At 52.0% G+C, this 23,518-nt stretch overlaps 1 protein-coding gene across 2 annotated transcripts in view; it reads right to left on the reverse strand.

The window, feature by feature from the left end:
- Positions 1–2,307: 2,307 nt before the first annotated feature.
- Positions 2,308–23,518, reverse strand: part of Slc25a37 (solute carrier family 25 member 37) — a 36,158-nt gene continuing 14,947 nt past the window's right edge. Inside the window, exons 2-4 of one of the 2 annotated variants that reach the window (XM_026397562.2) lie at positions 7,895–8,123; positions 5,943–5,999; positions 2,308–3,488 (exon numbers count right to left, since the gene is read on the reverse strand). In XM_026397562.2, coding sequence (XP_026253347.1) covers positions 2,968–3,488; positions 5,943–5,999; positions 7,895–8,123 — 807 coding nt within the window. In that variant the 3' untranslated portion in view covers positions 2,308–2,967. Of the gene's footprint in view, positions 3,489–5,942; positions 6,000–7,486; positions 8,124–23,518 lie in introns of those variants that run through there. The other variant, XM_026397563.2, reaches the window with a different exon arrangement.

Below are 23,518 nucleotides of genomic sequence, written 5' to 3' on the forward strand. Positions count from 1 at the left end.
TGTCAAATCACAGTCAGCACATGGGCTACCGTCTGCATGGGCAAAAATAATAACAACTTTCAAGCTTAGGGTAAGAGGGAAAAATTGCTACAAAATTAACAAACACTTTTATCTGTTTAGTGCTTCATGACTTGAAAAGGCATCTACTCACTCCATGACGACCTGGTGGGGCAGGTGGGATAGGAGACTAACCTCTGACAACCCCCATCCACCATTACAGTGAGGGGAGGGCCAGGACAAGAGCCTTGGACCACCAACCCACAGAGAGTCAAGTCCCAGCCCTGCCTCTCCACCTACATCCCCTAACCAAAGAGGCTCTTCTGGGAAGCCAAGAGCTTCTGGTGTCAATGTATCACTGAGAACAAAATCCTATAGGAAGTAGGGAGTACCTTGCAGCAAGGTGGTGTACTGAGTGGATAAAAGGGGTGGTCGCAAGCATTTGTTAAGGATTTGATTTAAATTCTACTTTAGGATCTACCATCTGATTTCCTCCTCCACCTGCAGCACTGAGCACTACTTCACATTAACCCAAGGCAGCCCCAGAGGACAGATGTGCACATTTCCGGCAGCAGCCCTATGAGCACAGAACACTGCTGCAAGGGGTTTCTATGGAGGTCAGGGGTGTCACCTCAAAGAGGGGGCAGGTCAGCAGCCAACGTGCTCATGGGCTACACATGGAAAGTCACTAAAGTGGCCGTCTCTCCTCCTTGATCTGAAAAAGTGTGGGGAGCCATTCTCACACGTGACTGGGCACCTCCCGGATTGGGTGTGAGGTGCTCTGGCTAAACTGTGTCGGAGCTTTCCCAACCCTCTCCTGGTGCGAGAGCCTGTCTGTGTGGGGGTGTGACTGACCACTGACCCTGGGGCCAATCACCAATCACTGACCCTGACCTTGGAGTGCTGCCCCCCTCAACCTTCATTGGGTGGAATTCTCCCCTGAATTTCTTGTTCCCCAATAAAAGGCCACTCCCTGGCGTGCTCTCTCTCTCTCTCTCTCTCTTGCTGGCCCTAAGTAATCCTTGCTCCCTATCGGGTGGTTCGAGGTGGGAGCCAGAGCGGGAGCCGTCTCGGACCTGGTCATAGAAACAGGTAATTGAGTCTGTGTGTTTATTTTGATCTCACTCGCTAACTTTTATGCCAAGAACCTCTTTCATGAAACCAGTGTGCTGGTCGCATGGTGGAAAAAAAGGAAGTCAATTCTTGCATTATACAACTTCTCATAGCTACTGGGACAAAACCTACACCCAGAGGCACTATGTGCATGGTCCCAAGGTGACGCTTCTCCAAGTGCAACCCGATTCCCAGACGGTCACGCCATCCAAAGGAGCCCAGGCAGAGCCTTCTGGCGAGAGGCGCCGCACTGGCTATTGGCAGAGCAGCAGGTGAAGACCTGGTCCACCAAAATGAAGACGCACATGCTTCCTGCTCACTTGTAGTCAGGCTGAAGAGCGCTAAAGAAAACTTCGAGGCCATCCAAGTCGTCCCATGAGAGTGGTCTGGAAGCATGTGGAGTGCTGTGGCCAGAGGAAACAGGCTTGTATTTTCTCTTAGCAACAATCTGACTCCATTTCAGAGAACAAGGTAGCAGGGCCTGGTGTTCTCAGGTGCCAGGAACCAGTCCATGCTGAAGAATGGATCTGGGGAAATCCTTTAGCTTGCAAGTGAGGGTCCAGGTCAGGGTTCAGCAGTAGGGTCCCTTATGGATGGCCGGTCTTGTCACTGTGCATTGAGAGGCTGTGACAGGGGAATTGATGGTTGGAACAGGGCAGGTGGGTGGACAAGGGCCAGAGATATGCTGCCTCTGTTTCTTTTTAAAACAGATTAGGAGGAGACTTGGTCAAAACACATAGAGACCAAGTAACCTGATGTGCCTGAGAAAAATGGCTGACATAGAAATAAGTCTGGGATAAAGGTAGGATTTGTCCCAATGACCTGCTCAACCTAGCCAAATGCTGGCTTGTCAAGGGCTTCTAAGTGCTGACCCAGGGAGGCAGAGCCACACCACTCACAAGGAAGGACCAGTCTCAGCAGGTTTAAGACTAGTCAACCTAATGCTACTGAAGCCACCAACCTGCAGTGTGAGCAGCCCACCGCCCCATATGTGTGCGTGTTTGTACACAGTGGGAGAAAAAGTGCCAGGGCCTGATCTTTGGTCCTGGAATTTTTAGGAAAAACAAAGAAAAAGGCACATGAAGGTGATTGATTAGGTTTAAAAAAAAAAAAAAAAACTGCAAGTAATATATATCATTATTTTGATCTTTTTTTTTTTAACGTACCTTTTTCCCCCAGTAAAAGAGAAATTCAAAATATTAACTTAATATTTATTATTTTACATTCAAGTGAAACTTCTATCTGAGGGTGCTACACAGTTTCAGGCCACACTCAGCCATTTATTACTTTGGTGCCTCTGAAATGAGCAGGATGGAAGAATTCAGCACTCTTCTTTTTTTTTTTAAAAAAAAAAACAACGCGATCATCCCAGCTGTAACACTATTTATGGACACGCACAAGCACACACACAAATTCAAAAACTTCTACGTAGAAAAATAAAGGATAAACATTATCCACCTATTTTAGACTGTAATGGAACCTTTATATACATAAACTCTTCCTTTAATGTGACTGGTCACTGCGCTTCCTCTTCCCTGCTGTGTGATCTAAGGATCTACGGAGGAGACTGTCACAGTGAAGCAGAAAAGCTACATTCCTTTCGGGGCAGGAGGAGAAAGTCTTTTCTCGCATCCCTTCCAAAAGTCCTTCCCAACCACTGCCTCCTTGGATGTCCCCAAGGATGTCCCCACGGACAGCCATCAGGTCAGCGGGTGTCCGGTCCTCCCCTATTTCTAAGGGCCTGCCGGGAGCACCCTGCAAGAAAGGACCTGGGTGTGAGGGCGAGGGGACTGAGGCAGGCAGGAGAAGCCTTCTGAGAACAAAAGATTCTGGAACCACTTCCCACAGCCTGTTCCTTTAGTATGGAGTTCGAGTCTCCAGCTGGCGCTTGGTGAGGAAGTACTTGAAGAACTCGTAGACGGACCAGGAGATGGCAGTGGAGGGGATCTGGTAGATGACGCGTGCCTGGATGCCTTTGAAGTAGCCTGCCAGCCCGTTGAGCTGGTACACCGTCCGGAAGGCATTGACCATGCCCGACAGCCGGCCGCTGACATTGGCCAGGGAGAGTGCCATGTTCTCCTGCGTGTTGAGGAGGGTCTTACAGACGTCCAGGGGGGTTGTGGCGGCCGCAGCCAGGGCCCCAGCCAGCCCTCCTGAGATGATGTGCGACTGTGGGTTGTAGTCCCGGCGAGGGTTGACCTGCTCCTGCAGGAACTCGTAGGTGATAAAGTGGATGGACTGGAAGGGAATGTTCATGGTCAGCTGCGTGGTATAACTTCGGTAGAAGGCCCCCAACCCCTCGGTCCTCCACACGGTCCGGATGCAGCTGAGGGCTGACTGGTGCTGCGAGTTGTACATCTGCAAGCGCTGTTTCACCACTGTGTTGAGGCGGGGCGGGCCAGACGGGCAGCAGTGGACAGGTGGTAGGTTTGGCCCCACCCCACGTCGGAGTGAAATGGGAGGCCAAGCCAATAAAGAGAAACAAGCATATTAGACTTACTGGCAATAAGTAGGAAGAACGAGCACTCACAGCCCAGCCCGAGAAGCCACAGAGGGTGGATCCTGGTGTGACACTTTATCTCCAGGACCCAGGGCCAGGAAGACTAGTTCCTTAAGTGTCTCCTGCCAGAATCTTGAGTAAGGTCGTCCCCAACCCAGGCAGCTGCTTTAGGCCAGATGAGCCAAGCTGAGCTGCCAGGTCCTGGCTTCCAGTACCTCCTGCACCCACCACAGATCCAAAGCCTTCCCCGAGCTCACTCCAATGGTCATTTTAGCTTCTATGTCACGGTGCACTTGGGACAACACTGGAATTACATCTGCCCAAGTTCAGTGACAATCTCCAGGGCAGACCCTGGCTTTATTAATACAAAAGTAATTAGTGGGTCACAGGCCAAGAGTGAATGAGGCCGTGCTCCCAAGACTTCAGAGTTTTAACACTGTCTTCCCACTGCCAAATGAACACATATGACTCGCTTCACTTTAAAATAAAGACCCTAAATCAACAGTAATGACAAGGGGAAGGGCAAGAGTTGAGTCTCACTTTTTTCTCCTTTAGAAAGGATAAATCCTCCCTCAGTTAACACAGGCTGACTGGTAACTGGCTAGGTTCCTTCATGAATCGTCTTAAAATTTTTTTAAAAGGAAGCATAAGACAGAGAGTTGGCCCTCCACACTATCTAGATTAACATCTGCAGACTCAACCAACTGTGTACCAAAACATTCAAGGAAAAAAACTGTACTGAACAGGTACCAACTGTTTTCCTGTCCTTATTCCCTAAACCAGACAGTACTACAACTATTGACAGAGCGTCCACATTGAATTAAGTCTTATAAGTGATGCTAGAGATGATTTAAAGGTGGGAGGACACTCGCGAATACTCCACCATTTTATATAAAGGACTTCAGCATCTGTGGATCCTGGTGTCCAGCCAGCACCAGTGAACACCAAGGAGTGACTGTAGTCGTGTTTATCTATTTGAAGATTTGGAGTTGCCTCTAAACTACTTCCTGCCAGCCCAAGAAGACCTCTTTCTTGACCTCAGAGGATCTGCCTTGAACAAATCACAGGATAAGCCACAAGGACAGGTAAATAGACTTCAGGATATTCCACCTCTGGAGAAAGTGTGTGAGAGATAAACTGGACACAGGCCACCTTCCGAGCTCTCTGCTTTCCAAATACACGTGAGACCCCGGTGCCTGTCACTCAGCATGCCTCCCGCTTGCTCATGGGGAGGGAACCAGCATAAAAGGAGCCTGCATCATTCCTCCCACACCTGTTGCCCTCAGCAGGGTTGAAAGACTCCTGCCCCGCCTCCCACTGTGACCCAGCCTAGCCCTAGGGTAGGAACAAGCCCCTGTCTGCTGAGACATGAGAAGCAGCTGAGAGCAAGTGAGAAATTCCTTCAAAGACAAAAAAAAAAAAAAAAAAAAAAGACAAATTCATCACCTAAGACTCAAATTGCTAAACTTCTCTCTCAATTCTCCCTTCTGGCAAGGGATCATTCTCAGGTGTGCAGTATGTGTGTGTGTGGGGGGTCTGTATGTCACCCGAGGCCACCACCAAGCAGGGAATGACCCAGCTGAAGACACAGCCAGTATCAGGCCCCATACTTCCTCACTATTCTGACTGCTGTTGGCCGAGGACACAGGGATATACAAAAGAGCTAACAGAACTCACGTCTGCATGGCTGTTTACTTTAGAATACTCCAAAACCCAAATGAAAAAAATAAATAGAGCCCAAACAAAATGGCTGACTGCTAATTTTTGAAGCAGAAGCAATGGATACACAAGGATTCATAATACCATTCCCTCTTCAGTCACCCATGCCTGAAATCTGCCATCATCAATTCAAAGTTTTTAAAAAGCAAACTGGACAAAAGGCCTAATAGATGCCCCCCTAAAATTTGTCTAGGGTTGATAAAGGTTAACAGGGGCCAGGTGGGTGTGAGCATGCACCTTTGCACACACCGGTAGCCACACGTGCATGTGTGGAGTCCCCAGGGCACTTATTCCAATAGACACTCAGTCCTTTCCAAGGGGCTGGCTTCAGTGGGCCTGAGGTAGGTCCTGAGAATCATCATTTCTAATACCTCCCGGGTGGCTGCGGGTCTGGGGACCACACCTCCGGTATTTTCCACCGCAGGAAGACCACAGAGCTCCAACGCTCCTGCTCCTTCTTGAAGTCTGATGGACCGAGAACCCAGCGCTCCTTCTGGCTCTGGTGAGGGCCAGGAGGCCCTGGCGCACTCTCTACACCCCCGTTCCCGCCCACCTGTTCTCCTGCCCCTCTGTACGTCCCCTACTGTCCCTCTGTGGAACCATGGAACATTACCTTCTGCCGGATTCATTACCGCATCGTGGAGCAGGGTGGCCAAACTCCCAGCTATCCCTGCAAAACAAACTCCAGAAAATTACACTCTGGCACCAAGTGTTCCGAGGAAGTCCCTGGAACTCAGGGGACCCTAGCACGCTAAGGAGCGAAATCTGCTGACTCCACTCAGTGAGCACTGAGGCTTCACACCCTGAGCCAATACCAAGGTCACTGGCGATTTCCAATTACTTGGAAATGCTGAGTACAATGGGGAAGGGTGACACAGGCAGAGGTCCCCCCTTGCAGAAACCTCATTCCTTTTCTTGTCCTCAACCCTGGGAAAAGGCTAGACCTGCTCACGTTGTCGGTGTTCAGAAGCCACACCTCACAGTTTTCTCCACTGCCAGTTTCTCTTGTCCCTCGCCTCTGTCTGCATTCTAGCTGACTGTACCCTCAAGCTAAGCTCATCTAAGGGGATAATATGTCTGTGGTTGACAGGGGAAGACAGCAGAAGGGAAATCACTTAGGAAAAAACTTTTAGTGATGCCCAGGTATTTTTAGGCAAATGAGTAAGAGAAGAAGTTAGGAAGACTGGCATCTAACAGAGTTCCAGGGTCTCCTGAATGACCAACCCTACCTGAGGGTCTCCTCTGGTCAGGCTTCAAGAACCAGGAATTTCAAAAGTCTAGACTCATGCCTGGAATTTTGCTTTTGGCTTTGCATTTCTTCCCTCTGCAGGGCCACAGCCTGGTAATCAAAATGACCCCTGGAAGCTGGGGGGCTGAGGGACGGACAGCAGGCTCCCTCCTCAGAAATGCACATAACAAGGCCCTTCCCCTGTGTACACACTTCCAATTATCCCCCAGAAAAGCCAAAATGCGACCACAGCGTAAACCATGATGCTTTGGGGACAGCGCAGGGCAGACGTGGGTCTTAACAAACCTCCCTCAAGGAGCTAAACCAGTCCATAAGGCACCTAGGGTCAAAGGAGGGCCCAGTGTCCTGGGCTCAGGGGAGAACCAGGGCGTGGCTCTTAGTGACCTTCTCAACAAATGCAATGGAGGGCCAGTCATTTACAAGCCAAAGAAATGATTGCAAACCCCGCCTGGTGCCCTTATTTCCAAGGCTTACTGATGGGAGGAATGCATTTTGGGTCTCTAAGAACAAAAAGAAGGAGGGGAAAAAAAAAAAACCACATTATTACTGGCCCTGTCTCTCTACTGCTGAAAAATGAACTGTCAAAACAAGCACACTTTAAATTGATATCCACGGTGCCCCTTCTACACCCAAGCAAAAAAACAATGGAAGGTGACACCACGCGACAGGAGCAGGAGCCTGTCGAGCGGCACAGTACCGCGTGCCCTGCATAAGAGCTGCCCGCCACCACGTCACCCCACCCAGCCCTGTCTCCCTCGGATCAACCACGCAAAACCATCTCGCTCGCAGAGATGCAACTCGGACACACGGAAGGGTGGGGGCAGAAGTCCCCGAGTCTCCCGAAGCTCAGAGTGGGAAAGGCCCTCCGCAGGGGCACAAGTCCTTTGTCAGCCATAAAACTTCTTGACCTTTTAAAGCTTAGTTAGATCTTGGCGCTGTGGAGACCTGCAGTACCAGTTTTTAAACAGTCTCAAAGGAGCTGTCCACATAACATTTGCTTTTTTGAATCCAGCATTCAAAGGTTTTGTTTCTATTCGGGTTTTTTTTTTTTTTTCCTAGGTCTGATCATTAATTGTTTTTGGAAAAAAAAAAAAAGAAAAAGCCAAAAACCAAAAAGAGCCCACAACAACGAACACCGAAACACACTGCCACCGGCTTCCCCCGGCTTCAGAGCGCGAAGGAGCGGACGGGACAGCGGCTCCCTAGAGTCCTGTGCTGCGCCAGCCGCTGGAGACGAAGGCTGCGGGGTCCCGGGAGGAAGGCCCCGGGAGCATGTTCAGTAGAGAGCTAACTCCACACAAATGCTTTCAAAATACCATTGGCTAGGTGGCTGTTTCCTTGGTGGTTGAAAACATCATTTAAAGTCCTTTTCATGTTTTCATAGCAGGCAAAATACATGGCGTGGGCCGGCCCTGCGCCCGTCATCATCACATTGAGGCCCCGCAGGGGCCTCCAAAAGCCTTCCGTCTGCATGATTTTCTTGAGGGCTCCGTAAATACTTGTGTACTGGGCTTTGGGATCTGGATACAAACTCTGCATTCGGGTCTGTGGAGGAACAAGAAAACATAAACCGCGCTCGTTAGTAAGGAGGCCGAGAGAAGAGGACCCGGGACCCAAAGCCGCGGAGGAAACGGCATCACTGGGCTCCTGGTAGGAGGTGTGTTTACTCTCTCCCCCCTAAAGTGCCCCCCCGCGCCTCTCCTGCCGCACAGCCACAGTCTTCATGGTGTCCCGTCATGGGGGCAAAGGACAAGGGAAGGGCGCGGGATGTGGGGGAGGGAGAGCCTACCAAGCCCGCCACTGGCCGGCGGCAGGACTGCTGACAAGTCCCTTCACCTCTCTGGACCTCCGACAGTCCATGAAAAACACCTTTGTTGCATGTGGCAGTGACACAATGCGTGTGAGGACCTTCATAAAATCGGAGTCCCAGGTAAACAGAAGTTCAGCTGCCCCCCCACTTTGTGGGAACTGGTTCCAGGACCCATGGGATATCCCAAATCTGAGAATGTTCCAGTCCCTTCTGTAAAAGGTGTAGCATTTGTATATAATGTAGGCACATCCTTCTGTAAAAATCATCTCTGGGTCACCTACGATACCTAACACACTACAAAGGCCACCGACGAGGCTATGCTGCATTGGGCCCTAGGGAAGAGTGACAATAAGTCGGTATACTCCGCACAGACGAGGCTTGGACAGTTTTTGCTGAGGACCTCCGCAGCGCTGCTGGCATGGAGAGCGGCGGGCGGTGGGCTCCCATCCTGGGCTCCCACTCTGGCTCTGTCGTCTTCTGCACTCTCACATCTCTGAGATGACCTGAAAACTTCGGATCAGGCCCTGCCTGGAAATCTCCCAGAACCCCCTGGGTCTCACCCACCTCATCTCCTCTAAACACTTCACATCCTTTCATTTTTACAAGGTAACACTTCAATATAAAAGGTCTTGTTCTTAATGTACCCCTGCGCACAGTCTTGCCTGTTGGAGGCCAAGACCTGGCCTTGGTTTTCCCGACGGCTGCTCAGGCGTCAACCGCACCCGAGCAGGTGGGAAGACCAACTTCCTGTTTCAACCTGGCCAGCCCAGGGTACCCAGGTCAAACATCAGTCCAGATGATTCTGTGAAGGTAGTTTTCAGATAAGATGCACCTTTAAGCACTGACTTGGTTTAATTAAGGGCTGCTTTTGAGGCATTTTCTCTACTGGATGCCACTATCTTTATAAATTACTGAGCTCTTGTGGGTGGGCCCGATCTAATCAGTTAGAGGCCCTCAGGAAGGAAGAAATTCTGCTTCTGGACTACCTTTGGACATGGGCTGCAGCATTAGCTCTTCCCTAGGAGTCTGCTGCCCGCCCTCAAGATTTTGGACTTGCCAGCTCACACAGTGATGTGAGCCAATTCCTCAAAATAAACTGGGGACGCACACACACACACCCTATTGTCTCTGCTTGTCTAGAGAGCCCCGACTAGCACAGAGGTAAGAGGTACTTGCCAAGTGGAAGACCCAAGTAGGCTCCACCCTGCCACACAGAGGGATTCTTGCCTCCTTTCCTCTTTCCCTCCCCACCCCCTCATCCTCCAGCCTAGAGGCAGGGCGCTCCAAGTTTTGGTAGGAGAATCCTTTCATCTCCAAACAGATCCGTACAGAACACCTAATATATAAAAAGGAAAAAGGGCTTCTCTGATTAAACACAAGGCAAAGAACTCTGGACCCCCAACAGCAGGGCTCCCTCCAGGTCCCCAAAACAGAGACCCCTGACACCCAGGGCCGGAGAAACAATGTGAACACCAGTGATCTACCTTTGTGGTCACTTCCAGATTTCAGGTTTTGCCAGCTATTAAAAGCACAAAGAAAACGGGCAGGCTCTTGCCAACTTGTTGTTTCGCCAAGAAAGGACATAAAAATAATAACATAAGCAACGATCACCAACACCCTGCCACCATCACCACTTCCTCAAAGAAAGGGCATTTCTTAATGCTTAAAAAAAAAAGGAAGATTGTCTCCGCTTATAAATCTGTTCTTTAAGTTGGGTCCAGCCTTATTAGAAGCTCAGCGCTTGGCCACCTATGGCAAGTGGAAGACCCAAGTCGGGGTAGACCTCCCCAGCCCAGCCCTGAAGGAGGGAGGCCTTAAGTTTCAGGAGCTCACGGGACCTGGGTTCTCTTATCCCAGGGGTTTAAGGGAGCCCTGGCCTAACCCCACAAGCCACCTGACTCCCTTTCCCCATTCATTCATTCAACATAGTCCTGAGCCCTGCTCTGAGCCACGCCTATGGAGGGTGACACTGAAGACACAGAGATGCCTCAGGCCTAGACGGACCCACAGTGAAAACAGAGACAGACAAGAACATAGAAATCGCTGCCCAAGGGGATCAGGGTCCTGGGGGGGCCTCCGGGAGGAGCCTGTCAGCATCCCTAAACCTTTATGTTTCTTCAAGAGGATACAGAATGAGCAAAGGAGATCAAGAGAAAGAGAAGCCACGGAGTGCACCAGCCCAGAAGCTGCTAGGCCTCAGTCAGACACCTGGGCTCAGTGCTGGGTGGCTGCCAGCGACCCCTGAAGGGGAGGGAATGCAGAGTGCTCTCGGGGGGAAGTGGGGGATGTCTGTCCCTGGGAGTGCCGGTGCTCCAGCACTAATTTCTAAAGGATGCCTGAAATTGCTCAAGGTTTCAGGCAAGAGCCTAACGGGCCAGTGTGTGGTCAAGAGCCTGGGCTTTGGCATCAGAGAGCCAGGGTGAATTCAGATCCTGTGGCTCCTGGTGTGACCCTGGACATGTGGGCTAATCTCTCTTGGCCTGGGTCTCTTCACTGATGGGATGACCAAATGAGAGCATCAAATGAGACATGTGTCTATTTCCACCCTTGTTAGTAATAAAGGACTCAGAGAGGGGCCTCACAGAATCTAACATGGTCTGGTATATGGTCTTCCAGGGTACGAGTGTCTGTCTCATTCACAGATCCCCAGTGCCTGCTAAGATGGACTGATCCTGGGGCCCCAACAAATGTTTGCTGAAGAAGGAAGGCACCTACCCTCCGGGGTGGAGGGCACTGTGTCTCAGCCTGTCTCCCCCAGTAGGAACCACATTTCACAGACTGCACTCGCTGGCTGGTCACTGTTCATCTAGACCTTTCCTTATCGCTGTAAAGGAAAGATTTCACTGCATTTCTCAAGCCAGGACATGACCTGCCGACTCAAGCAGAGCAGAGGTAGCAGCCCTTCCCTGGGGACTATCCTGGGACTCTGGACAAGCAGTGTCTCTGTCAGGCCCAGTCCAGGGCAGAGGTCCCCATGCCTTGGGGAAGGGCTGCTGCAGCGCCTCTTTTCAGGTAGGAAAGCCCTGGCTTCACTCGGAATTTGCCTCTGTTCCTACAAGGACAGGTATCCGAGGGCTGGTAGTGGGCACAGAGGTGGGCGGGGCCAGAGGCGGTGTGGAGCCAACCCAAGGTACAGCACTCACAGTCCCGGGGTGTGGATGTCCCCGTCTGTCTTAATCCCTAGAGCACTAGGAAACATGAGTCCAGGCTGACAGTTGACAATTGCCATCCCTCCTCTACAGAGGTGACATGCCAGGAAGGTCTCCTCCACAAACCTGGCATTACACGGAGACTTACAAGGAAATCTGAGACTGATTCAGCACCTCCAGACCCTCTTTTTAAGTTATACAAATGCACTGAACCCAATCGCACCAACCTCAAACGAAAAAGGAAAGGCCTGGGCGTCTCTGCACTCGGGATTTCCCTGTCCTCAGGGTGCTCAAGGGCACTGATATTTAATGACACTTGCCTGGGACAGAGGCAGGTCGGCCGTGAGCAGGGCGCCCGCGGCCACAGCTTTGCAAAGAGCCTCCTTCCTCTTGAGCACCTTCGAGTCTCCACCTGCCTGCACCGAGCACCCGCCCAGGTCGGCACCAGGACAGAGGGAAGGATGGACAGTGGGAAAAATAACACAAGTGGGTGATAAGAGGGAGGAGGATGGCCCACCCGGGGGCCAAAAAGGAGCATAGAAAAGAGCAGAGGGCGGAGCAAGGCGCACCAGCAGCAGAAAAGAGCAAAGGCAAGCACGTAGGAAGTGAGGCAGAGCAGCTTGCTGGAGAGACGACAGTCAATTTGGACTTGTGGACCAGAGGAGAAAAAGCGAGGGAGGGAGCAGAAGAAACCCAAATGTCCACGAGGGGTGAAGGGTGGTCTACCCATACTGAGGAATATTACTCAGCCTTAAAAAGGAAGGAAATTCTGACATATGCCGTAACATGTGTGAACCTGACATTGTGCTGAGTGAAATAAATCAGTCATGAAAAGACCAGTGCTTCCCAAGTCCACTGAGGGGACATAGCGGAAGTCAGATTCAGAGACAGAGCAGAATGGGCTGTTGGAGGCTGGGGTGGAGGTATGGGAAGGTTCGTGTTTAATGGGTGCAGGGTTTGGGTTCTGCAAGGTAAAGAGGTCTTTGGCTGAATGGTGGCAAGAGCTAAGTAACAACCTAAGTGTAGCCAATGCCACTGAACTGTATGCTTAAAAACAGCTGAGACAGGGCTGGGCTTGGGGCTCAGCGGTAGAGCCTTCACCTAGCCATCGTCTAGGCACTGGGTTCCATCCTCAGCACCACATAAAAATAAATATATAAAATAAAGGTACTGTGTTCAACTACAATGAAAGAGAAATATTAAAAAAAAAGAGCTAAGAAACAAATTTTGTTATTTCACTTTAGTTTTTTAAAATACAAAAAAAAAAGGAGTGAGGATAAAGAGGATGAAAATGGAAATTAATGGAGAGAGAGGAAACAGCACGCACCCCCAGGGACAGTCTCCCACCAACCACTTTTCCCATCTGGGCTGTCCCACCTAGCAGCAGGGCTCTCCTCCCCGCTTCCAGCTCTTTCCATCTGCAGAGATCCGCACTGCTTGGAAATTCACAGCGCAATTATCGTGCTGAAGGCCGGTGGAGTCCTTCAAGAAAGAAACCTGTTTAACTAGGTTGAACAAAGCCCTTCCTAAACCCGAGCCTGCTGGCCCGGCAGGCTGTCTTCAGTTAACCATCAGTCACACTTTGCTGAACACACTTGTGAAAGTGCAGCTGGAGCCAAGGGGCAAGCGGAACCCTGAGGCAGGAAGCGCAGCCATCAAGCAGGTGCCCAGCTGACTCTGGCAGTGCCAGGGAGCAGGCTGAAGCCTAGGAGCTGGGCCCAGGCAAAGGAGGTCCCCTCGTCTCTGCCTGGGCACTGTGCCCCTTCTCCACACTCCACCTTCACAACTGCAGCCCACTCTCAGGGGTGGAAAGGAGAATGTACTGGCCCATAAATCGGGGGACCTGGTCTCTGGCTTGGCTCTGCCACTCGCTATGTGACCTGTGGAAGCTCTCAGCAGCCCCAGAACCATGACTCTACAGGAGGACCCAGGTACAAACCCAACTCCACACCTGTGTTACCCCGGCTCTGGGCACCGCCAACAAGGGACCGATGGGTCAGCCTCTACTCAGATTCTCCCCAAGATGACAGACAGGAAAGGCCACCTCCTCGGCCTGCTCTCGCTGAGGAGAAGAGGGAGGAGGGAGGAGAGTGGAAAATGCATTTCTGTCCCAAGTGAGATCAAGGATCATATAACGGGAGGTATGAGGTCCCTGAAGAGGGACAGCATGCAGCCCAGTCTCTGTCTCTTCAGATGGGAAACTGGGACGGCAAGAAGGAAAGCCACTTGTCAGGGTCCCATGGATGGGGAACCTGGGGTCCAGGCCTGGGCAAGCTGAGTCCAGCAGGGTGTCGTTAGCTGTCCCTGAAGATCCTGCCAAGGACATGGCCTAGGCCAGGCCCCACGGTACCCATCACCGGGCCGCTGACTCTCTGCCTGCTGGGGAGCAGCTGGTGACTCCCAACCCTCCCTTCTCAATTTCTCATGAATAAAACACCTCCGTGTCCAAAGCACATGCACTTTTAGGATCAGGGAAGATAATGTAGAATCCGCTCATGTGGAGCCAGGGACTCTGGGGTGCAGGGCACAGAGGGGACACCCGGGCTCCCGGGTCATGGTGTGAAGAAGAAGCACCCAGCGATGAGCACGCACAGCTCCTGCGAGGAGCCAGGCCAAGCCATCTCTGCTCCTGGCCTCCTCCCAAAGACAGGAAGCAAGGCTTAGGCACCCAGGAAGCACCAGAGAACTGCCGAACAGTGGTAGCCTCTGCCTCCAAGGTCTTGCATCCTATCCTGCCTGATCCCGAGCAGCCCTGATGCTTATGAAATCCAAGCCTGGGAAAGCGCCTGACCGTGGGCCCAAGCCCAGCCACGCCCTGAGCCCAGCCAGCTCTCCCACCTGCCCCCTCAGCCCAGCCACAGCGCTGCGTTCCACTGCACTTGGGAGCCCACCAAGGAGATGACCAGCCCAGGAGCCAGTCCTCGTCCTGAAACACCACGCTGCAGATCACAGCGCAGGCCAGCGGGAAGAGAGACCTCTGGCACAGTGCGCGGTGGAGAGATTCCCTTCTGCAGCAACCTTCATCCAGGATGTGGACAGCCCTGTCCCACCTTCTAAAGTCCTTGAGAGGCCCACACTGCAAATGCAGAAGCCCAAGCCACATCAAGGAACACTGAACACAGTGAGCCCCTGGCACTCACCCATCAAAGCTACCCGCACCCTGAGTCAGAACCCACTCCTGGTTACGCTCTGGGCAGGAGAGAGGCTCGTAATAGGGCTCTCAACGGTCACACCCTGGTCCTTTGAAATGCTGTGTAGAAGCTCACCACAAGGAAGCACGGGGCACCATCCAGCAGCCTTCCACACGCCGCTCACCAAGAGAGAAGCTACGCAAAGGACCCTGAGGGGAACCGCGACACCCCAGCAGGCTCAGGCACATCTGAGTTCAGTCAGAAGGTCAAAATTCCAAATCATGCCTTTAAAAAAAATCTTCCAAAAGACAGACAGACACACACACACACACACACAGCCAAAAGGAAAACTGGGCCTTTTAAAATGTGGACAGTGGCTAGAGAAAATACCATCCCATTAGTTCCCCCTCTGCAAAGAGCAGGTGGGTGGGAGGATGGCTACTTACTGTGCTGTCGCCGGGAGGTGCACTGGAAGACGCTCCCCCACGCGCTCCGGAGATTTGCTGCTGAGGACCTCCATGTGTCAACATAGAGGCCAGCTCACTGGAAAGAGCCAGAAAGGGATTCAAGAAGGAAGGAAGACATGCTTCCCCGTCAGGCCACGCCGGGTCAATGTCCCTGCTCACCTACGGAAGCCACGGCCCTCACCTGCTGTCTCTGAAGTACGGGGCAGGGACCACAAAGGATCAGTGGCACCTGTCACTCATGCTCTGCAGACAAAATCCCTGCAACTCCCAGGGCCCCTGGGGCGGGTTTTGAGGGACACTGCTGTTTGGGGAGGCAAAGGACTAAGTGAAGAGCTCCCATCGTGTGTTTGGTAGAAAATGATAATTCCACATGACAAGGATAGCCAGGTTCCTTGGGCTCCCTCGGAGGAAGCCCCACAGCACCAACCCCACCTCCCCTGGACACTGGCCTCAGCGGTGGCCATGGTGTAGGGGTTCAGAGCCTAGATCATACCCAAGACAGAGGGTGGCCAGAAAAAGAGCCACGTAAACTGCCCTTATGAAGAGGGACAGTATGTGGACCTATAAGAAAACAAAGAGCTGTCACTATGGTCCCTTCTGTTCTCTTTGATTCTTTGGACTATTTTACTTTGGGGGGGGGCAAACATGGCCTGGAGGGGAAGAGAACAATTCTGAGTGTGGGGCGTGTGGACACTGGATGATTCTGGCAACAGGGCCTGGTGGCTGGGCGTGGCGCACAGGGGAATGTCACACCAAGGTAAGGCAGCACCACCCAGGCTCAGGAGGCTGCTGGGGCATTCGATGGTCGCCACGTGTCTGCTAGAAGAGAGGCAGGTTGGGGCCAGACTCCAGGAGGCCCTGAATTCCTTGCTGAGGAGTCTGGAATTTAGTGTCGGTCAGGTGTTTTCCGTGGCTACATACAGCTCACGAGAGCAATGGGGCAGGAGCTACAAGACGCTGACAGTAAGCAAGACAGGCCTTCCCGCACCTGGTGGAGGGTGGCCCAGGCAACAGAGGCCCTGCCAGAGGGGCCACTGGACGGGCCGGCCACTCTCTCCGAAGCTGCAGCCACTCACGAGGTCCTGGTAACATCACAGGCCACTTAGGCCTCGCTCTGTACAGAGGGCAACAGCTCAGCAGCCTCGCCTATAGCTGGAAGGATGCCATTCCTACATTCCTGGCCCAGGAGCCAGACTGGCTCCTCCCCCTCTCTAGAGAATCTACAGCAGAAGCCGAGAGGATGACAGAGCCCTACCCGGCCCAGGCCCGCACACCCAGGATACTCTCAGAACATCCTGTCTATGGCCTGCTCCAAAGGGTTAAATGATCTCTGCCCTACAGGTGGGGTAAATTCCCAGGATTCCAAGTAAAAGGGCTGGGATTTCATGGGTGAAATTGGTGACCTCACCAAATGGAGAGTGGGCACTGGGCTGGAGGGAAACCTGAGCTGCAGGTTCACTCCTACCTACCTGCCCGGCTCTGGTAAGAGGAGCAGGGGGTTGGGTCACAGGTCCTGCAGCTGCACTAACAGATTATGTGCCCTCAGGCAGGTTGCTTGCTTTTCTGAGCCCTCAATGTCTCCACTTATAAAATAATAATAGTAATATTAGCAGCATTTTACAAATGGAAAAACTGAGGCACAGAGTTGCTAAGCAACTTGCTTCAAGGGCACAAAGAAGAGAAGCAGGACTGGAAGCCAGGTGACGTGGCTCTAGAGCCTTGCTCCCAACCACTAGGCTACCCGATCTCTTACAAAGGGATGGATGCTGAGGGATCACTGTGATCTCTAACTCCCCTTCTGTCCCCAATGTGCTCTGCTCCTATGTTGTCACCTCCTATGTGTCCGGCCTGAGGAAGAGGGAGCTGCCCTGTGTCAGCTCACTTGCTAAGTCATCCTCACTTGCTAATGTTCCTGCAGTCAAGGTTAGCGGGGTGGGGCTTCATCTATGCTCAGTCTGCAAGCAGATGCTCAGAGGCAAAGTCAGCAGCTCACTCCCAGAGATCACAGGGCTCCACTCTGTCCCATAACCTCTGCCATCGGCTTGACCACTGGTCCCAAATGGGACTGAGAAATGGTTCAACACAAACCTATTCTGCCTCCTGAAAAAGAGTGTGAACCACTCGCCTGCCAAGGTCACAGGCAGGCAGGGCATCTGGAGGGTCGGGAGCCTGGCACTCGTATTTCTCTCAGTGCATTTTCCGCTGCTATAACAGAAAGTCGCCAAGCAGACAGAACAGGAGCAGCCCATCTGAGTCAGGCTCTGCAGGCTGGGAAGTACAAGGACGCGGTGCCAGCAGCTGGCAAGGCCTCTGTGCTACATCCCAACATGACGGAAGGCAGAAGGGCAGCGAGCATGGGCAAGATGCGAGGGCGGAGCCAAACTCCCACTTTCAACAGGACCCACTCCTGTGATAACCAACCCACTCCCACAATGATGGCACGGATCCTCAACACTCGTCACCTCTTAAAGATCCTGCCTCTCCATGCAACTGAATCTCAATGTGTTTAGGATGGGATATTCAAATCCTAGCAATATTCAAAGGCTAAGACTGAAATGCGCAGGCAGGCTGCTTCCAAGAAGGAATTTAACTCACCGCTAGTAAAGTGGACCACTCAGGGCCTCCCGCTGACTCAGCCAGTCTTGTGGCTGTCACTGGCTTATAAACATCCACTTACTAGTAAGGACAAGATGTCCGAGGAGAACTGGAGAAACGCCTCGCCCTCAAAACTGTTTTATTTTCCTGGCACATAGGTGGACTCGCCGTGATGAACAGGAGCCTGTGTTGAAGCCCTGTAGGAGCACACCAACCCAGCCGGGGCAGGTGGCCCCCGTGACCCTGCCATCGTGTTTGGCACGGTGGTGCTCCCTGAGGGCTTGCACTTGCTTTCAGAGTTCTGAACCCCTTTGTTTCACTAATGAGAAAACAGTAATGTGACTGGCCCAGGGTCCCAAAGCCAGTCAGTGAGGGACCCTGCCCCTCTGTCAATCATCCAACCACACTAGGCTAAGAATTCCAAACACAGAATCTTATACAACCTAGCTCAACCACCACACAGGGTCTGGTGTTAGGGAATGGCATCCTGGCTGGGAAAACCAGATTAATAAAGAGATGCCACAGAGATGGGGGTGAGAGGAGGGGATATTTCAGGGCACTGGGCACACGGCTGGGGCAGCTGAGTGTAAGAGGACAGGCCTGAGGTTCGCCCATTCACCAATCCAATCACATGGGAACTGTGCAGTCATAGTCAGGCCACATGTCATGATTAAGACCTGAGGACACAGGACGGTCCCAGTCTTCAAGGTCCTGTGATGGAAACCCTACTCTATTTTTTAGCTGCATAAACTTGGGTAAGTTACTTCATCTCTCTGAACTTGAGTTCCCTGACTACAAAAACCCCAATTCCATGTGTTCCCTGAGATGAAGAAACAAGAAAACACAAGCACGTACATTACCTTGTACAGTAGGTGCTCAATAAATGCTTATATTCACTGCGATTACCCTCGGAAAGGCTCCAGTGTGTTCCTTGCCTGGGAGAGGGAACCACTACCTCTCTCTGTTGACACACACAGCCCGGACTCTCACACTAAGAGGACTGTCATGTGTGCCTGAGTGGGTATTTTTCTTTGCTTTTCTTTGCTTGCTGGTAACACACAAAGGACCTCACTGCAGGTTTAGAATGAATCCTGTTTGATAACAGAATAGGATCAGGGCTCCAGAGGACGGACACCAGCCACAGGGCACTGTTTTAGGGATTCCAGGCCACAGTGTGAATTTCACAGGAATGAAACCCTGATCCAATCCCTTCTGATGAGCAAAGCTCACAGGGTGCAGTGACCTGAGTACAGGCCCAGCAAGGCCGAGGGCCAGCAGGACAGGCTCTGGAGCTGCGCATGCATCTGGAGCTGGCAGCTCCGGCTGCTTCCTTCTCCTCCTTCTCCAAGTGTGACCTTAGGCAAGGGACTTATCTTGGAGTGACTTATCTGTAGAGGGGCTCACAGTAGCGCCTACCTTCCAAGGTCTTGGTGAAGATTCAAGGCCCTAAGCTTGGGATCCGGCCTGCATCTGCCCATGGCTTTTGTTTCTGGTTGTTTTGGTTTTGATAAATAGCAAATTCCTAGAAAGGGGCCATTTTTACTCATTCCTTCATGAGTAAGGAATTCCCTCACTGCTTACTGCATAGCAAGAAGATGCCCTCAGAGCCTGCCCTGCGGGGGAGCGAGCCCACCATAAGCACTGCTCACCACACCAGCTCACACTACCATGGCCCAGGTGGCCATTCCACTCTGCTGTTTCACTTAACAAGAAGTAGTCCAAGGGCAGGAGGGGCCCTCTGCTGCCCCAGGGACTCAGAGGCTCCTGCATTCACCCTTCCCTCATACTTTCTAAATGAATGGGCAGGCCTACTTCAATCAATCCTGATTATGTAACAAAGGAAACTCAGTTAGCTAATGGGGAGGGCACTCACTGGTGTTGGTTTACACAGGCACAGAGAATCCCAAACAAAAGTGCTGTGGGCAGCTCGCTCACCTGGCCTGGCTGCTAGGGGCCAGGGGCCACTCTGGGGACCTCTGACAGGTACTAATCAGGCCAGGCTGACCCTGAGGACCGAGGTTCCCTGGCATTGCTGCTGGATCTGGTGCAGCCAAGCTCACCACCATGGACAAGGCCCTCACCACTGCTCAGGGCTCCCTGCCCTCTGAACCCTCGGGAAAGAGCCCCAGGGCAACAGCCAGGTGAGGGCTAAGGTCAGCTGAAGGACCTGGCACAGGGGAGTCCTCAGTGGGCTCGGCCCCCCTCATCCATGCCTCACAGTAACCCTGGAGGACCGGGACTTCCCGGCTCAGGGATGGGGTGCAGGGAGTCAGGGGCAGGCTCCCTGAATTCTGGAAGAGGTCCATCACAGTCCACAGGTGTTACACCACACATCTCACTCTGTCAGACAGGGGTGATCCTCCAAAATGTGTGCCTAAACAGGGAGAACCATTCTGAGAGTCAAAGACTAAATTCCTGCCCACTTCAGCCCCTAAATCCCAGGGGGACTCTGTGCCATCATCTCACCTCTCTGGTCACCTACTTCCCCCAGCACACAGTCCGATGGGATGGGAGGTTTCTTGTATTTTATTCACCATCTATTGCAATTGCAAATACATGTTGAAAGAATAATAAATGGTGCTAATAGATTGTCTCTAAGGAGGTTCTTTCCTGTCTTGAACATTCTGAATCTATGACTCTGGTGGAGCCTTTGAAAAACAAACGTGCCTGAGTGTGCATTTCATTTAGGGGAGTACGTCACTGTGCATCAGGCCTACTCAAGGCTTAAAAACACCTGTGTCAAGACACAAAACCTGGAAGCCTTGTGCACTGTCAGGAAAGGGGTGCAGCTGCTATGGAAAACAGCAATGCAATTCTCAAAAAATTAAAAACAGAATGATCACAGGGTCCAGCAAGTCCATTTGTAGGTCCATACCCCAATGAGCTGACAGCACAGTCTCAGAGATGTTTGCAACCCCACATTCACAGCAGGATTATACCCAACAGCCAATAGGAAGAAGTGATCCAAGTATCCATCAACAGATGAATAAAGGCAATGTGGTCTATCCATTCAATGGAATGTGATGCAGCCTTAAAAAACAACACACTACAACATGTACCAACCTCAAGGACCTGATGCAAAGTGAAATAAGCTGGTCCCCAAAGGACAAATATCATGTGGTTCCAATTTTATGAGGTATCTAGCTCTAAGAATCAAATTCAAAAAGTCAGAAAGTGGTATGGGGGCTGCTAGGGCCTGGGGGTGGTGAAAATAGGCACTTGGCTTTTAAGGGGTAGAGCTTTAACTGTGCAAGATGAAGAGACTTCTAAGATTGGTTGTGTTAACAATGGAAGAATTTAACACTACCGAACTGTATACTTTAAAAAGGGAAGAGCATTAAATTTCACCACAATTTTTAAAAATCCTAAGTCTAATCAACAGCTCACTCCAGATATACCTCAGGATCTGAAATCCCAGCACAACCAAACAGTCCCCTAGGGTTTCCTGTGACACCTGGGAGAGTAGGGGTTTTGCCTGTCTCGGGTGAAGGCCGCCAGGGGTCTCAAATGCACAGTGTAATCTGTGGACACAGCAGCACTTAGCTGCTGAGCCTGTCATGGAAGGAAGCTTCTTGAAGGTCAGCCCAAGGGCTCTTAGGCAGAAGGCAAGCTTTAATAGAAGATAAAATGCTGAGGACACAGCTGATCCTCTTCCTTCCTACACCCCACCCACCCAAGGGTGCAGCACTTCCCTCCCCAGCATATGCTGGCCATGCCACCCAGAGAGGCAGCATCCCAGGAACCAACACACCAATGCTCAGGCATAGGGGAGCCAACGAAAACCAGTCAGCTGTGTGTGTGAGAGACAATGGGCAGCACGGCCAGTGGCTCTAGACACTGCCCTTGGTGTTGGCAGAGCAGCAGGGCCTGTAGCCGCATGAGCTGGGCGGGGTGCTGGGCCCTCAAAGCCCCATGCATGTCTCCAAGCCAGGCGTGGCCCTGCCAGCTTCTACAAGACCAGCTTCCACGCCCTTGACAGACACCACGCCTCTGAAGCCTGCCCATGATGAGCCTATCATCCATTGAAAAAAGGATTTTACAAAGCAACCCCGTCGCCAGCTGTCTTGCTCATTCCTCTACTCATAATTATATCTGGTGATGCGCCTGTGTGTCTGTCTCCAGTGAGAGCTGGGAGAGAACCAGGAAGGAAGGGCAGCACACTGCTCTCCGCTGGCACCTTGGATCCCAGGACGCAGCTCGCTAAAACATCCACTCGATAAACCACACGAAAATCTCAAGACCAGGTACGTGTCACCCACAGACACCACAAAGCAGGACCTTCAGCCCTCCCCACACTCTGGCTGATTGCTGCGGATCTGTGTCACCCCCGCAGGGCACACCGGGAACCATCTGGGGCCTGGCACACAGGGAAATGGCTGAGGATGCGACCACCATCAAATCTGCACCCCAGAGTTCAGGGAGAGCTCGAGGCCTAACCAGGGGTCCAGATGTTTCCAAAGACAGATTTCCTACAGTCACTACCATCATGTTATGTGCGTGACACAGGCTGGTGTAGGGAGCGTCAGGGACAGTTGCGGCTTACAGGGACAGGCATTCTTTCTTCACACGCCTTCTACCTTCACACCAGACAAAGGTGACAGCGTACCAGAAACACCAGCAGGAGCACCCGGGAGACAGCATTCAGCCTCTGACCCACCTGCTAAATTTAAGCTAGACTACGTGTACAAATGACTTCCTATGATTTAGGGAGAGTCATTTTTAGGTTTTCCTGGATGCCAGAGCGAATGTCAGGAACCTTCCACTGTGGGTGGGATCTCAGGTTGACAAAAACTCTCTCCTGGAAAGTAATTTAAAACAAAGTCACCTGACAGCAGGGTTCCCAAAGAGAACAAGACAGGAACCCAGAAGCAGAAGTCTCAGTGGTAAAATGGTAGGCTCCTTCTGCCCCCAAAGACCCACCTACCACCTACATGTCAGGGTGCTGCTGGAGGCTGGAGGTGACGGCCTAGGGGAGCCCTGGCCCAGGGGTGCTCAGAGTCTAGCTGGGGAAGAAAAAGGAAACCAAATTCATACAAAGAAAAAACTTCAAGCTCTGAATGGCATGAGGCAAAAGCAAAAGGTGCAGGGGACCTACTTTACACCTGGAGGTCCTGGAAGGGACATCAAAGTGGACACCTAGGCTGGGCAGGCCACGAAGCACAGGAGAAAGAAAAGGGCTTGGGGCAGGAGGAGCAGGTGGGGTGAGGACCAGGCCCTGAGAGGCCCCTGGGTACAGCACAAGGACATGGAGCCTTTCTGGCACCACAAGAGGACTCATTTCACCCCGGACACTGTGCTTACTTGGCTCTGACCTTGGCCTTGGATTTAGGAACAAAGAGAAGAAATGAGGTGAATGAAGCAGGAGATGGTTTCTTGCTGGGAAACCCCCAGGGAGGGCACAGCCCCGTGTGGGGAGACCTGTCAGGAACCTCTGCAGCTCCTCCACCCTGCTGCTCCCCCCAAATGCCCGGCCAACCCGTCTGTGTCTGTGTCTGTGCTGCTGGCAGCGCCAGATGACCTTTGGCCATGCCGGCTGACCCCTCAATGACTCAGCTTCCTGGTGGTGAACTTGTGAAAGGTCCCAGCAGGAAGGAGTCAGAGAGCTATAAACAGGGCTTTCCAGAAGCATCTGCCACATTCTCCCCTGGGTTCCAGGTCAGGGCTGTGGCCTCAATATTCAGCATTTCTGAAATTGCCTGAACGAAAGGTCTGCAGTCTCAACAGTGTTGGTGGCGGTGGTTTCAAGTAGAATAAACTATCACTTCTAGGCAGGCAACTTGGAATTCAG

Source organism: Urocitellus parryii, chromosome 14, assembly GCF_045843805.1.
Source record: "Urocitellus parryii isolate mUroPar1 chromosome 14, mUroPar1.hap1, whole genome shotgun sequence".
Lineage (NCBI taxonomy): Eukaryota > Metazoa > Chordata > Mammalia > Rodentia > Sciuridae > Urocitellus > Urocitellus parryii.